The sequence below is a fragment of the Tauraco erythrolophus genome, chromosome 27, assembly GCF_009769465.1.
Source record: "Tauraco erythrolophus isolate bTauEry1 chromosome 27, bTauEry1.pri, whole genome shotgun sequence".
NCBI classification, from domain to species: Eukaryota; Metazoa; Chordata; class Aves; order Musophagiformes; family Musophagidae; genus Tauraco; species Tauraco erythrolophus.
Genome location: NC_141491.1, coordinates 2,274,212 through 2,290,426, shown reverse-complemented (window position 1 = coordinate 2,290,426; position 16,215 = coordinate 2,274,212). Strand labels below are relative to the sequence as shown.

Genomic DNA, 16,215 nt, shown 5'->3' with positions numbered 1-16,215 from the left:
TCTGCACGGTCTCCAGTCGGGTCTAACGCAGGCAGGGTGGTCAAGCTAAAGCGCACTGCAGTTCAGTGAAGTGCAGCCTGGAGGAGGGAGAGCCTCAGCTGCCATGCTGTTAGAATCATAGAATCATAGAATGGTTTGGGTTGGAAGGGACCTTAAAGATCATCTAGTTCCAACCCCCCTGCCATGGGCAGGGAAACCCTCCACTACACCAGGTTGCCCAAAGCCTCATCCAACCTGGCCTTGAACACTTGCAGGGATGGGGCAGCCACAACTTCTCTGGGCAACCCGTTCCAGTACCTCACCACCCTCAATGTAAATAATTTCTTTCTTATATCTAACTTAAATCTCCCCTCTTTCAGTTTAAATTCATTGCCCCTTGTCCTGTCACTACATGCCCTTGTCAAAAGCCCCTCTCCAGCTTTCCTGCAGGCCCCCTTTAGGTACTGTAAAGCTGCAATAAGATCACCCCGGAGCCTTCTCTTCTCCAGACTGAACAGCCCCAACTCTCTCAGCCTGTCTCCATAGCAGAGGTGTTAAGATGAAGGCATTTAAGTTGGGGCGCTCAGGTTTGGCTCAACACAAGAGCTCGATTTTTACTGTTTTCCAGTGGAAATTGTAGCTGTTCGAATCGTGCCGCCAATGTTGCTGCTGGTTTGGGGGCTCTCTGTCCTTGTCTCATGCCACATAGAGAATCTGTGTTAAAAACAAGGGCACTTCATTACTTGAAAGTCTGATGAACGTTATTTTTGACACTTCTGCTTGGAAAATACCTTCTAAAAAGTTATACGTGTGTCTGGCTGACTGCAGGTGCTTTTGTAACTTCTCTTTAGGAACTACTCTGTGGGCTGTAAGTGATGCTGTGGAACGCGGAGAGGATGGTGATAGAGAGTTTCTCATTTGCTGGGGGCGGTTGAAATAAAATCCTGAGGTATGAGATCCTTTTCTTGGGCCATTTATAATTCAGAGCTTTCTCGAATCAGGGCTTTGTATCACGCTGGGACTGAGTAGGAGAGCCAGGAAGAACAGACAGAGTAAAAAGGATGTACTTGAGATCCCTTTTGTTGCTAAACTCTCGAGTTGCTCTATCTTGTACTGTCTGAAGTGCTGAGCTTTTTCAGACGAGAGAGATCTAAGTGCAGCAGGCAGCTGTAATCCAGCCTGAAGGCTGCACAGGGCCTGGGTGGGTGCGATAAGGTCCACGCTGGGAAGGAAATACATCCTCAAGGGCAGCAGAGATGCGGAGGAGAGCAGGGTGGGAGCTGGCTGTATCACAGCTGGAGCAGCACGGGGCCTGAGGTGGGCAAACTGGGGGTCTCTGTGTCTGGGAGAGCATCAGTAGTGGTGGCAACGTGGGCTTTGTCTCTTCCAGAGGCTGCGGTGGAGAATCCTCAGGCTGAGACGGGTTCTCCTGTGTTCGCTCTTGGACTGGTTTACAAAGGGCACAGCGGTGCTGATGGTCGAGCTCGGACGGGTCTGCCTTGGAATTGGTGAACTCCTGAAATTCCAGTGGTGGTGCCGCGTTGCACACAGGTTTTCAGAGGGTTTGTGTTGGCCGTGTTTGGATTCGCGGTGCCGTAGGAAGCCCGCATGGTTGGCTTTGTCTGGTGCAGGTTTTCTGTTTGTGTCTTTGCTGCAGAGAGCCCTCTCCGGGGCTGTGCTACCATGTGGAGGGTCTTATTTGTTTGGGTGTTAGATGGAGCCTTGCCAGCCACTTCAAAGGTATCTTTGCTGATAAGAGAAGCTGTGTTTGCTGCCAAAGCCAGCGCTGAAGTGGTGCTGGCCGTACAGTGCGTGTCAGCTCCGTTTCTTCCTGCCTCTGGGATTAGTTTACTTCCTCGGTTAGCTCTCCCTGCACAACCTTTACGTGTCTGGCCGCTGGGCTGGTTGCACCAAACGTGGTTTTGTGTCTTATTGCAAACTCGCAACCTGAGTGCAGGCATCCTTTGAACGCTGTCCTCTTTCCGTGCGCTTTGTGTTGATTTCTCCGAGGAAACGCTTTCCCATTTCAGTGGAAGACGTGGATCAGGGGCTCACTGCTGTAGCAGCCCTGCAGCTGAGCCCTCCTGGCGTCGGTGGGGATCTGGCGTTTGGCGTCAGCGGTGCCGCTGGCCCCGGGAGCGGGGTCAGGGCAGTTCTGCGCTGCTACAAAGGGAAAGGAAGATAAATGGTGAAATAAAGAACTGCTCTCTCGAGCAGATAAAACTAGGGGAGAACTGGTTGAATTGTCCTAATAAAAAACTGTTACACCTTGGGAAGGAGGTGGTATTTTCTTATTTGTCCAACAGTTAATGATTTAGCCCTGGGTTTCGTACAAGGTTGAGGTTTAAAGCCCGTGTGCCACCCGGTGTGGCTATCCTGCTCACCTCTCCCTCTCCTGGAAGACCATCCTGCTTTGATTTTGACTCCTGTTCTCATGCGTGTTCCTTTTCATTCTTCTATCTACTTTTGTAGAGAGCTCTCCTTTGGTTTCTTCCTGCTTATCCTCCTTCAGCATAACCCTTTTATTTATATATTTCTATATGTGTATTCAAAATATTCTTCCATTTCCTCTTTTCTCCCTTTCACTCTACCCTGTGGTCACCCTGTTGTTTTATTCTGGCCTTTGATTTCTCTGCATGGTACAACCTTTCCATTTCTGGTATGGATATCAGGTTTTCTTGCCTATGGACATACCTTTTAGTGGGATCCCTTGGTATTATATATACATGCGTAGCCTTTTGAGAAGCAGTCTCTTTAATTCGATATCTTTAATAACTCTGTTTAGTCTCTTTGAGGTTTTCCTAGAAGCTCTCGTTCAAATTTAATAGAAAAAAAAATATTTTTAAAAGAATGGACTGTGGAAGCCTCAAGAGTAGTTTCTGAACAAACTGATGATGATTATTATTATTTTTTAACTTGACAGATTTTTACATAACAAAACTGTGGTGTAATTGGAAAGTGTTAATAACCAGAAATGCAGATTTATTCTGCATACACATAAGTTCCTGTGTCTAGAGGAGCCTGAGGACTGGCAGTGCCTGTTACCGGAGCCGAGTCTCCAAGCAGAGCCAGGTGCCTTCTCAGCATCTGCCAGCCTTGCTGTTAACACGGACCTTTCATGCAGCGTTGATCCTACTGTGTTTAAAACATACATTTTCTGCTCTATTTTTAACTCGGGGCTCTTGCAGCAGTGTTAACTGGGAGGCTCACTGGAGATGCTTGGAGCAGTAACCCTGTCCTGCCCTGCTTTCTGCCTTGTTCAGGTGGATGTGTCTGCTCGATATAGGGCAGGAAGGGGTGGTTGCCCTACAAATCTTGCTTTGAGAGCGTGGCATTCCGTTACACTGTTGTGTCAAGTTCAGTTATGATATTTGTGGATAAAAAACCTGTAAGAAGGAATGAAGAAAACAAAACTGAGGATTTGAAATTCGCTTCCTGTTTAATACCTTTGATCGTGGAAGAAAAGAGTTTATCTACTAGTGCGCTGCACAGTGTTTGATGTGAAATGAAAAATCCACAGTGAGCTGGTTAAAAGCCTTGCAGTAATCAGGGAAGAAGAATTATTAATTCTCTTAAGGGGTCCGTGCATAAGATGACCTACTTTACAGCAGCAGTATGTCTCATTGCTGCATTGGTACCAGAATATGAAAAATATTAAAATACACCACCCATGGAAAAGCCACACACATGAAAGAAATGCACTGGCTAAAAGGATTGGGCTTTTGTAAAAATATTTCTCTGTAACAGTGTAAACATGTAAATATACAAATGCCAGAAGCAAAACTGTCGCAGAGTTGGTGAGTACGTGCTGTATCCCTGCTCTCGCACTTGCATCCTTACCCACTGCGTCTTCCTCTGCCTTGGGTGCCTTAGGAAATGGTAATGTTGAATTCTCACTGTTTTCCCAGAAGTTAAAACATACAGAGGCCTGTTGTGAAATGAGACTTTCGGGTTTCTCATTGGGGAAATGAAATCTCTCCGTTTTCCTACCAGCTTATTTTTGGAACAAGTGGAATGGGGTAAGGGAGAGGGAGTGAAATAATTTGTGTGCTGCGTTTATCTGAGTTAGCTTCTGAATTAGAGATTTGATTTCCCCCCCACCTGTAATTGGAGTGGATGGTTTGTGTTACGCTGCTGACACTTTGTCCTGATCAGATGTAATGATGTGAGTGGAGCCCGTTGCCCAGAATGATGTACTGAATACCAAAGGCTACAGCTGGAGTAATTTTACTACGTATGTTACAGGCTAAAATGTCAATTCTGCATATAGATTGGGCGAGGAATATGATGCATTTGGCCCTTTTTAATGTGTGAAAGCAGTCCATTGTTACTGTGTTTGGTCTCTAATTTCCTGTATGCTTTTGTTGTCTTTCACCACACCAGTATGCTCATCTTTATTTTGCTGCAGTGTGAATTCAGGTCAGCCAGGAACAAGGTAACAGCACTTTTACACTCCGGGTCATTCATCTGATCTGATCCCTCCGTCGGTTTTTCCAAGAGATAAATCACAGCAGTTTGAAAAAAGGTGTTGGGGGAAATCAGTAGCACAAAGCTGTCATGCAGAGCATTAAAACTGTGAGCAGAATTCCAGAACATGACTTCCAATATTTTACAGGACTTCACCACTTGCTGGTGGCTCTTGCCACCTTGTGAAGCCCGTTTGAATGCGGCTCGTTCAGCGAGGGCGAATGTAGCTGGCTTCACAACAAGAATGAACGCTCTCAGCCATAAAATTGTTTGGTTTCTTGGGATTGAGTGCCCGAAGCCCAAGATTCAATAGCATCTGCACAGAATTCTGCAAAAAAAAAAGGAGGAAAAGTGGGAGGGGGTTGTTCAGAAGTAACTCTTTCAGCCCAGAGCAGGGGAGGCAGCGGTGTGACGTGGTTTCATGTAGGAATGGTTGTTTCAGAGTACAGTATTCCGCTGTAATAAGGAAAATTCCTTGTTACTGACATAGTGGTGAAACAAATCACTAGTGAAATGGTGGAGAAAACTAGATAATACAACTGTAATTTAAATATGACTGACCAATGCATAATGGATCATTAAACTAGAAACTGATGATCTGTCATCCAAAATATGCGTGTGTATTATATGGCATAGATTTTGGGTTCCTAGCTTTTCTTTAAATTCTGGAGAGTTTTGAAGCTTTAGAAGGAGTCTTTACAGAATTCCTGTTCTGTAAGGCAATGTGATAATGGCTGATCCGTAAATTTGTGGGAGAAACTTGCATAAAACTTGTATAGGCTTCAGGTAGGTTACAGGCTTCATAGAGAGTACATCCTTGTAAAATAAGGATAACATTCGTAACAAATGCATCAGACTGATGGTGATGATGGAGTACCTCTGTACAGGGAAGCTGGGTGATTGTTTAGAATGGAACATGAAGGTGATAAATCATGTTTCTTACTGCCTGCAAATGAATTAAAGATGGGCTGGTTTAAAAAAAAAAAAAAAAACAAGAGAAAAAAGAACATTATCAAGAATCTACCTATAAAGAATCCTAAGCTTTAATTAGCAAATTCTATTTAAGTACTACATGTATGATCTTGGAAAATTTTTCCTGGCAAGCCTTCTCTTTAACAAACTTCATAAGTAGATGTTAACTAATGCATAATAAATACCCCGTATTGTAATCTCTGTTTAGACAGGAATAAAAAAGATCTTGCACTTCTGCCAGTTTCATCACTGGTCTCAGCAAGAGCTCAATCCCCACTTGCCTCCCAGCTCCCACTGTTGATATAAAAACCGTTAGAACATTTGATGTTTGTTTTCTTCCTATCTATATTTAATTATTCCTTTTAAAAAGAGAAGGAAAATGGTCGTGTTAGAGAGTGGTTTTCAGAATCAGCAGATTTGGGTTCTGGTTCCAGCCCTGTTACTAACTGACAAGATTTCAGGCAGCTATTAGATAAAAATCTCTTATCTCAGTGTGGTGTGCATTCACCCACCAGTGGTTTTTGAGCTTCCTTGCTGTTGTGGAGTTTATGCAGAAAGCATCTCGTGAACTTCATGGCATGTTTGTTTTGAAGCCGTACCATCGTTCTATCAGATTTGGAACTGTGCTGCTGAGGCTCGAGATCTGGGGCATAAAATGTTGACAGCATTCCTTCGCTCCCATATTTATTATCCCCCCTGAATATTTTGAAGCTGAAGTCGTTAATGTTCGGTGGAATGCGGAACAGCCAGGCGAGTGCTGCAGTAGATCCCAAAAACATCTTGATTAAATTAGAGGGGAGGTGGAGGGGAGGAGGGCTGGAACAAAGAGGCCGTTGAGAAGCTGGCACGGCGTGCTGGGAATTTATGTTCCAGCGAGGGGTGGCAGCAACCTACAGCTCTGCACATGGTGCATTTACACCCTGTTGTAACAAAGGAGCGTGTGTGGATGTGTGAGCCTGTGTGTTTGTGCATGTGCGTGCACGCACGCTTCGGGCAGCTTCTTTGGCATTCCTGGCTTGGGCTGAAGGAAAGGCTTGGGAGAAGAATGGTGAGGTTGCAAGTTAGCACTCCTGGGCAAAAGTTGCCGTTGTCACCGTGCTGAAATGACTTTCTTGTTGCCTGGGGTGCTGCTGATAATTTTCCTGGTTTGCAGAGAAAAGGAAGCCGGTGTTTGTCGGTGATCAGCGCATCCCTTCGCGCAGACGAGGTGGTGGTGGCACCCTGCTCTGCCCTGCCCCAGCTCCGGCGTGCGACGCGCTCCCGTGCTGTGCCCTCTTCCAGCAGCGTTGATGGTGCACATCCAATTAGATAATCTCCCAGATCAAGAGGACAAGTGTTGAGCCCTGATGGGATAAGGAGGAGGCAAGGTTGGTGGGGACACCCCCTCCCCACACGCACCCACGGTTTCTTACTGGAGCCAGTTGTGTGAGATTTTGTTGCACAAGTCCTTCCTCAGGCTTTTTGAGGGATGTACAGATAGACTCTAGTTGCAGGTACAGACAGGAATGGATAATAATGAAATTTATCGGATTTTCTTTGACTTTTATTTATTGCTCTTTCCTGGAAGTTTGTTTACAAAATGAATCATTCTGGAGTCTATCTGCCTTTGAAAAACGTAGTATAGAATTTGATGTTGAAATAGAAATTGATACCTGGAGGTGTTTGCAACTGAAGAGTATGTTGTTGTTTTTCCTTGGCATATGTTTTGTTTTTAATTCCCCACCACTTTCTGGCATGATCTTGAAATCTCTTATTCCTGTATGGCAGTGGTTAAGACCAGCAGCCTTTAATCTGGGCACACTTTGAGCTCCATGGGACCTCAGAAAAGTTCTCTTTGTGCATGAGGTCCATCACCCTCGACAGCACTCAAGCAACAATTCTTTTACTTATGTCTAAGGCATTTTCTTTTGACTTTCCCAAGCTAACTGTTCTGCGTCCTCCGATATATTTTCATTTATCAGGCTCAGCTAGCTCAACCTTTTTTTCCAACCCCCTTTTTTTGGTGGAATCGGTACTGGGAGCAGTATTAAATTAACAATGTTCATTGCATAGCTCTTGTTTTCATGACACCTGTGATCTGTCTTACCTTGATCTGAATGTAAGGTTTTTTCCAGACCAGCAATCTGGCAGTTTCTTTCTTGAGAGCTCATTTGGAAGCACAAAGAGTTTTGTGTTTTGACAATTTGGCACTTACACTTCTTCTTTTCTTCTTCAACCTGAATACGCATTAAAATATTCATTTTAATCTATTTCGCATAATTGATGCTTCAGCAGTTTGCACAGTGAATGAGCGATTTTATGCAAGAAATAAGCAAATGGGCTGAAAAGAGCCGGGTGAGAGGCAGACGATTGGCCCAGTCCGGGCAGTTTAACCAGCGCAGTGAAGCGTGCTGCTGGAAAGCTCCTTCTGGGGGAGAAGTTCAGTGCTCAGGGCATTGAGAACAGACCCAGCCAGTCACTTCTGTTCATCATCTCCCACGCTGAGACGGCGGCAGACATGAAGTCTTTGTGACCCGTATCTGCAGTGATGAGCAGCAGCTTCAGCTTTTGGTTTGCTTTCAGAGATGGGGGAAAAAGCAGATCTTGTTTCTGCAAACTCTTTTGGAGACTTGGAATCACCAACTTTTTTCTTTTAATTAAAGAATCCCCAGAAAAAGCAGGATGCTCCCTTTTGCCCGCGATTGTGTCAGACGCTTGTTTTTCCAGTAGCCCATCTGGCCACCTGGGCAGCAGGTTTAGGAAGATGGGACTGGAGCGTACGGAAATGCAAAGCACCTGACCTTGGACGCTGCTGCTTGTCCGTCCCGTTGGATGCTGGTCTGAGTGGGTCACAACATAGCTGAACATGATATGATACCTGGTTTTGTCATACCTGTCTATGATAAAACATGTGTCATCTCAGAAACACAGTAAACTCTCAGCACTGCTGAACTGAACAGTATTCAAAAAAGGATAATTTAAAATTAAATTATATAATAATTCTTTTTGCTTTATCAGTATGTTTTGTTTTGTTTTGTTTTTTTCTCATGGCTTAATGCTATCTTGACTTCTTAGGCAGAAATGCTGGTTTAAGTGTGGGGTTGTCAACATTACCTCTTTATCTTTTTTTTTTTCCCCCTGAACTTCATAGGCATAAATAATCTTGAACCTGTCAAATTTCCTTAATCCAATAGACATTAGATACTTCTAACATGCAGAGCATGAAGGGTCGGTCAAACAAACACTGTAGTGAATGAGTAAAATCTATAAACTGAGTAAAGTTATTCCTCTTACGTGTAGCAATAGATGCATTTGCAATTTCTAATTTGTGGGAAAATGTGGACAAAACATAGTTATTAGATTATGAGTGTTTAAGCCTGTCTGTTTTCTTTGTAAATAGAAATGTTGGTGTAGAGAGACCACACGTCTGCTCTCTGGCTTCTCCAATTACTTACCTGAATGTCTTTTATTCATAAAACCTCAGAAAAGGTGGAATTTAGTGTGCTTTATCTCTTTCCTGCACCTCAGAATGCTTAGAGCTGTGAAAATACAGACAGGGGTTGGAAAACATGCAAGATTCTACTGCGAGGGCTAAGTGCATTTCGGAGGTTTCTGTCATTAAATCCTGGTGGCTGTTGGGATTTTTTCTGGTTAAACATTTTACAGGAGCAAAGCTGTTGAAGCTGGCTGGCTCCCGTGCTTCCGTACCTCACTAGTGATGTCACTTGGAGATGGATCCGTCCTTTCCCTCTGGATAGTGTGTGTGGTTGCGTTTTTGTTTGTTTTTAACAAGTCCCGGTGTGTCCATCTGCTCCGATCTCTCCATTCACTGCGGGGATGCTACAAAAAAAAATCTCAGGGATAGACCTCACCCCCGTAGCTTTTCCCTGCGCTCTCCGGAGCTGCTGGTGCGATTCCTTCCCTTCCACCAGACCGAGAGAAACATTTTGTCTGATGGCTGACAAAGGCAGCTCTGTTTTATACTTCTCTCCCCACCCTCATTTCCCCCTATTTTGGTACCCAGCTTACAAGGTTGACTCCCACAAGGTTCCTCCCACAGTGGGCTGGACCACACTCCATGTAAGAAATAATTGCCTGTTATCCTGAAGTTTGTTTTTTTTGAGGGAGCTTTCCCCTTCAGTTGTTTTTGGCCCAATATTTGGCTTTATAAATAGTTGATGATTGGTCTCTCTCGTCTCCCCTCTTCCTTTTTTTCACCTCAAAGGGTGCGTTGTGTAACACTCTGAACCCAACAGCTCTGATATTTTTGTAGTATGTGGCAATCTTGGCTGCTTGCTACAAGGCAGGGATGGATAACCAGCTCCCCATCAGAATGGGTATGGATTTTCCTGGAATTTCAAAGGGATGATCAGACATAATAATGTGACCACAGAACAGGATTGAAGCAGTAAGTTAAAATCATTTCAGCAGCCTGTTCGAGGGAACAGGATAACAGTTGGGACATCATTTATTGGAGTCTTCAACAGCAAAGAGAGGAAAAGTCTGTTTGGGTCCAACTGTAACTTTATTGGCTTTAATCTCCTTCAGTAACCGTAGGCTGAAAGATGTAAATTGTATTACAAATACAGAGATTTGTATTTGTAATACAAATACAAAAGGGGATTTGTTAAGGTTTGTGTTCATGGCAGTGCTGCTCCGTGGCAGCTGGAGCCGGCGGGGCTGGAGCGTGTGGCGGCACCTTTGCTTTGGTTCGCAAGGTGTGTCAGTGGATGCTGGCTCGATCTGCCTTTTGATGTGTCTGGATTTCTCCACTTTTCTCATGGAAGCTATTCAGAATGCGAACAGTGGCAGCTTTAGTATGAAATCCTGTCTCTTATGAAGTGAAGATTAATAGTTCCACTGGACTCATTAAATAAGAAAGTCGCTTCGCCCTCCTTTGCATACAAAGCTATACTGCATGCAGAAACACCTCTTCAAAGAGGGCTTTGCATACAGAGTGCCATCCTTTGGTAATCATGGATGCATGTCTTTGGACATGCCAATGGATGTGTTAGAAAACCAGAAGCTCATCTGTTCCTGCATTAGCTAAAGCCATATGTGTGCCAGCACCAGCTCGTCATGCAGTAGGGGAGTCCAGTTGCCATGTAGAAGTGCTGGCTGCTTGTTACCTGGCAGGGAGTTTAAATAAGTTAATATATTTTAAAAATCTGACACTTGGCTCCAGGCTAGTTCGGGTGTCAGCCAGTTTTGACAACCAGTCAGGTCTATGCACCTTTTTTTTGATTATTATTCTACTATTTTAGTGAAGGAAACAAGTTCATGAGTGGTATAGCCTTAGGTTTAACTAGGCTGCTCACTAATGCAAGTGTCCCCCCGGACAGAGTGATTTGGATTGATATGGTTAAAATATATTGTAGTCCTTGGAGTTTTAAAAAAAAAAGCTGATTGCCTTGTCTGTTGAGGTAAATCCCATATTGATTTAAAATTTGAATGGAAATGTATGCATGTAAAGCCCTGCAAGAGGTTTGGGGGTTTTTTTTAATGTTGATGTCATGGTTCTTTTTCTAGCTCTGGTGATGAAATACAGAAGTGGAGGAACGTTTGCCAGAGGAAGCTTGGGGGTATAGCAGGCTATTGTGGTATTTGTGAAAGAAGAGATAAACTTCTGGTAAATCTCTTGGAGAGTCAAAGGAGAGATTGTGTGTCTGAAAGCACATACTTTTTTTTTTTTTTTAAACTCAGTGGCTTTATCATGCAAAACTTAAAAAAATAAATACATTGACATTAACACTGTGCTCAAAAATAGACTGCAGGCTCTGTATAGCCTTTCAAATACAGTCAGCACAGTCTAGTTGGATCAGAGCATCTTCTTCAGTACCAACAGGCAAAAAGACCTGCTGTCGAGCACATCTCCCTGTTCCTCCAGGCATCTCTGTGACAAACACTGCTGCTTCAGCAAGCCATTCCCACGCCAGTATCCCAAAGTACCCAGGAGCGACTGTTGCCCTAATGAATCCGGGAAATAGGTTTAATAATCTGTGCACTGGCAGGCACCGCAGTGAGGTTTCTCTCCTGGATCCATCTCCAGAAGTTCTAACACCTTGCCAGGCCCCATCTGAGCACCCTCGTTTCCTCAAGAATCGTTATGATGGGGTGGCCCTGGCCACTCGTTTGCATGTGGTTGGGAGACAAGGAATAAGGACAGCAGGGGCTTGCAGGCAGTAGCAAGGGCTGGGAGTGAGATGCAAGGTCACAGCAAGGAGCAGCAGCACTGCCTGGAGAGATGGGAGTGTGAAGGAGGTGGTGGCCATGTCATCACAGCCTCAGAGTCTGGCTTTGTCAAGGAGGTGCCTTACTTACGTCAGCAAAATTGAAGCATTGCCCGTTTTGTGATATGATGTTCCATAAAGACAGATCATTTCTATCGGCTTTCTTCTCCTGCATCTCTTCAGCTCCACACCCAGTTGTCCTATATCCATAGTCTTGCTCGATCCTACTAAAACGGGCAAATCTGTGTGCTTCCAGGCTTGTAATGATGAAAATCCCATGTTCTCTGGAAATTTCCCTGTCTCCATACTGCAAGGCTTTTCTGCCTGTGCATGTGTAACGTTTCAATTTATTAACACTGTTTGTGCCATTTGACCATAAGTGGCTCTGGACTGAGCAGCTATTGGATTTACCAGCATAAATAATGGTGCTTAATTGAGCCTAAAATATTTGTAGATGTGGAGTGTGCTCACTTCCTCCACCTTTTTAACCGTTTTCCCCAATTAACTTTCATTTCTGTGTTTTGTTGCAGAGCAAGGAAGTGGGATTGCAGCTCCAGGAAGACTTGATGAAGGTCTTGAATGAACTCTACACGGTAAATCAAACTGACTTCTTGGCATCTTTTCAGGCAGAAGGAAGAAGTGTCGGACTTCTCCCAGCCTGCTGTTACAGCAGAGACTGAGCTCCAAGACTGATAAATGTCTGCAGTCTTTGCAGTTTGAGGCAGCTTATGTTCACCAGCTTGTAGAGCACCATAAATCTCACTTTTTCACTCTATCCTGATATTGTTTCATCTCTGTGTTAGCTCCACTTCTTAAAGATCTCACCTTTATGTACACCTGCTGCTAGCGGCAGTGTTGGTTTTTAAAAGAGTAAGAGAGATTAGAATTATTTCCAAATACATGAAGAATCTTCAGTGTGTGGTTTTGTGTGGTCTGAGCATACAAAAGGCAGCATGCAGCTTCAGCGGGCGGACCCACTGTGTTTATTTGTTCCTCAACTCTTTCAGCAAAACAGCTCCCTTTAGAGTAATAGTCTTCCATCTGTGCTTTTTGCTTCTCAGTATATCCATTGGAGACACCAAGAAAGAGGCACTGCCTCGGGAAGGAGGAGGATTGTGTTCATAAAAGTTCATGCACTGCTTGGGGATTTTTCTTCTCGCATAGAATGGAAGAGCCTGTTGTTTGATTAAATTTTGGCTTTCTGCAGCTGTTACTGAGCTAGTTCTCTTTTAAAAGCAGAACCTACACACGATTTTGTTGCTCAAAATGTCTGTTCTTTCATCCTTCCTTAATGATGCACTGGGTCATTACACTGAGATACATGTTCTTTCCTTAGTTCTTTCAAAAGAGAATCCAGGGATGTTTCTCAAGCCATGGCATATCAACCTGGTGATGAAATTTGGTGTCGATATCAATGCTGGAGTGTTAGGGGGGTTGTCTGAAATTTCCCATATCAACAAAATGTGTAAAAGGAAATTAGAGCATCATTAGTGTGTCATTAGAGCATCGAAGCCAGATATTCAGACTAATCTTTTAGGAAAAAATGGAGATCAGGAGTAGGAAAAGGGAATTCATTATGCACCAATGTTCTTGCTGCTGCAATGGGAATTGAAGAGGTGAGACTGTGAATCCGGTTTATGATTTTCCTCCCTTTCTGGATTAGAGGGTTTAGTATTACTGAGCCTTTTCTGTGGGCAAAGAGGGTTTGTGTTCCTCGGCAGGAAAGCCAAGAACCAACAGGACAGTGGAAGCTGGAGGCACTTTGCAGCTGCCCTGGGTTCGATGCGCTGTCGCTGGAGTTAGCACAGCTTTAGTTGACAGCAGTGTGAGCAAACTGCCTTGTGCTCGTGTTCCTGAAAGGCAGGCGATTTACTTGGGGTATGAAATTGGCTTTGTCAGTGCAGCAGTGCCTGTCCTCGGTGCTGCCTACTCTAGAAATTATTTTTTATTTGATCTGATTCAGCTTTTGAGTCAGGTACTTGGATGGGATCCTGAGGAAGAATATAGATCTCTCTAAACACAGACTTTTAGGAACTGAGATTTATTTCTAATCCAAGTTCACACGGCACTGAAGTTGATAAGGTGGCTGATTAGCAGAGTTTACACAGACATAAGTAATCATTTCTGCGTGCCAGGCTCTGACAGATCATTGAGCCAGTGGTCCTGATCATTTGTCACTGGAAGGAGGATCTTGCAGAATTCAGCCTTTGATAAACAAAGCAATGTAGGGTATTACTTTTTTTTATGTCAATGCTAGGAACTAATCTATTTATTTATTCCTTCTGCTGTAAAATTTTAAATTGTCCCTTCACCAGAAAATTTCTTTTCCTTTGAAAAAGCCATTTCTGCTGATCATTTTAAAAGATATTGCTGGACTCAATTTAATCACTGGTGGAATTGCTTTTATTGGCACTGTTAGAAATACTTCCACCTCTTGTTCTGCGGGGTCCTTAGTTTCCCTACACAGACAGAACAGAGAGGATTGTTATAACCTGTGAGTTTTTTGTTCTGAATTGTCCTGTGCAGTGAGTCCTTGACTGTGCTGTTGCCCTCAGCAGCACTAGTGGGTCAACAGTGACCTCGTGGCCAAACAGGGGCCAGAGCTTGTGGTTGCTGGTGTGAATTCAATCACTGTCAGCAGGATGAAATCATTAAAATCGTGATTTCTTGTTCTGCTTCTCTTGCTCTCTGCCAGTTCCACTTTCAGTGATAGAGGAGAAGAAACCACTTTGCATCTGTTATTATAAATGGCTGCTTTATAGTCTAAGCATATGCAGGAGCTGAAAGTGTGTGTGTAAATTATTCAGGAAGTCTCTCTTTAATACTGGCTGCGTTCACATTCTCTTTCATCTTTAAATATAACATCTCTTTGTATCTGAGCACCTTTGCTCATCGCTGTGCAAAGAGAGAGCACACGTCCTCCTTCCCTAGAACTATGTTATGGTTCAAACTGAGGTGAAATAGGTGTAAATGGGTTTTCGTCTGAAATAAATCAAATTATTTGCATATGAGGTCTTTATTAATGCTGGAACTACGCTATTGGGGTGTCTTTATGCAACTGTGCATTTTTTTGGCCCCCATCAAAATTATATAATAATAACGTTTGCTTTGGTATGTGAATTGAATTGATTTTTGTTTGTGGATAGAAAAAGCTAGTTTATATATTATGTCCTTTGGCTTTTTGGTTCTGTTTTCCTAATGCAAAGCTAGACATGAACATCCTGTGAAGCAGATGCAGTTTTTTGTGACTTCGGAGGATTTTTATTTATACTTACGTATAAAAAATGTGCTATAATAAAAGTTGTCCATATAGTACAGGGTCCAGATCTCCCTGAGCAAAAGAACCACACTCTTTTATTAATGTTTTTATTACACAAGCTGAACAGAAATACTTTTACATATCAAATTTGATTTAAACAAATTGAACTTGAGTTGCTTTTACAGCCGTTGTGTTCAGACTATTCATTTGCATACAGTTCCTCGAGACTTGTGATGTTTAAAGAACTGATTCATCCAGATGAAAGACTGGTAGGCCTCCCTTCTGAAACCTTACCTGCTGATGAAAAGCTATCGTTTTCCAACGTTGGCATATAATGTTCTTTGAATAGTAAGGAGGCTGGATTTAGTCTGTGTCTTTTTTTGGGTTTTATGACTCCTTTATTGGATTGTACAAGAAAGCACATGCCAAAGTTAAACAAAGAAGCAGCTGCAAAATAATCCACTCTGATTTCAAATTCGTTTTGAGAGCCACACTTTCATTTGTGCATCTTCTGTCATGCTTTTGTGAGATGTGAAATTTCCCTGAGTATTTTGCTGGTTTAGATATTTCTAACTCACAACTAGCAACCAGATCTGACTTGCTGGTCACTGTCCAAGTGCCTTTCCTTGGTTAGTACAATATCTTGCATTCAGTATAAGCATGATGGACAGCTATTATGAAATAGTTATGTCAAAGAAACAGTTCTGGGGAGTGCATTGGCCAAATAAAAAAAAAAAAAGTGTCGCAGCATGTGACTTCTTTCTTAGAATGTTTTCCTCCCTCCTTCCTAGCCTGGGAGCTCTCCAGGTACATATATTGCAGTTCTCCCTACGACTTGCTCATGCAGATAAAGTAGGGCAAAACATCTGCATGCCTAGTTTGTTGGTTAGGTAAACCTCAGCAAATGGAACTGTGCTGCTTTCTGACTCTTGTGTATCATTTTCTGCAGGTTATGAAAACCTACCACATGTACAACGCTGACAGCATAAGTGCTCAGAGCAAACTGAAAGAGGCAGAGAAGCAGGAAGAAAAGCAGATTGGCAAGTCCGTGAAACAAGAAGACAAGCAGACGCCACGCTCTCCTGACTCAACTTCCAATGTCAAGTTTGAAGAAAAACATGTTCGACGAAGCTCTGTCAAAAAAATAGAGAAAATGAAGGAGAAGGTACTTCCATAGCATTGTGACTGCTTGTGTAGAGTGCTTGAGGAGGGGACCTTTGCAGTAGTTCAGCACAGGAGCTCAGGATTCAAATTCAAGTCTCAGTTTTTGTACAGGTTTTAAACATTCAGGTTTAGGGGAGGCAAAAGCCAGCACTAGGTTTCTTTTAG

At 43.3% G+C, this 16,215-nt stretch overlaps 1 protein-coding gene across 4 annotated transcripts in view; it reads left to right on the top strand.

The window, feature by feature from the left end:
* Positions 1-16,215, top strand: part of SRGAP2 (SLIT-ROBO Rho GTPase activating protein 2) — a 106,283-nt gene that overhangs the window by 48,774 nt on the left and 41,294 nt on the right. For all 4 annotated transcript variants that reach the window (XM_009991300.2, XM_009991299.2, XM_086627476.1 and 1 more), the window contains exons 4-5: positions 12,158-12,220; positions 15,836-16,051. In XM_009991300.2, coding sequence (XP_009989602.1) covers positions 12,158-12,220; positions 15,836-16,051 — 279 coding nt within the window. The remainder of the gene's footprint in view (positions 1-12,157; positions 12,221-15,835; positions 16,052-16,215) is intronic.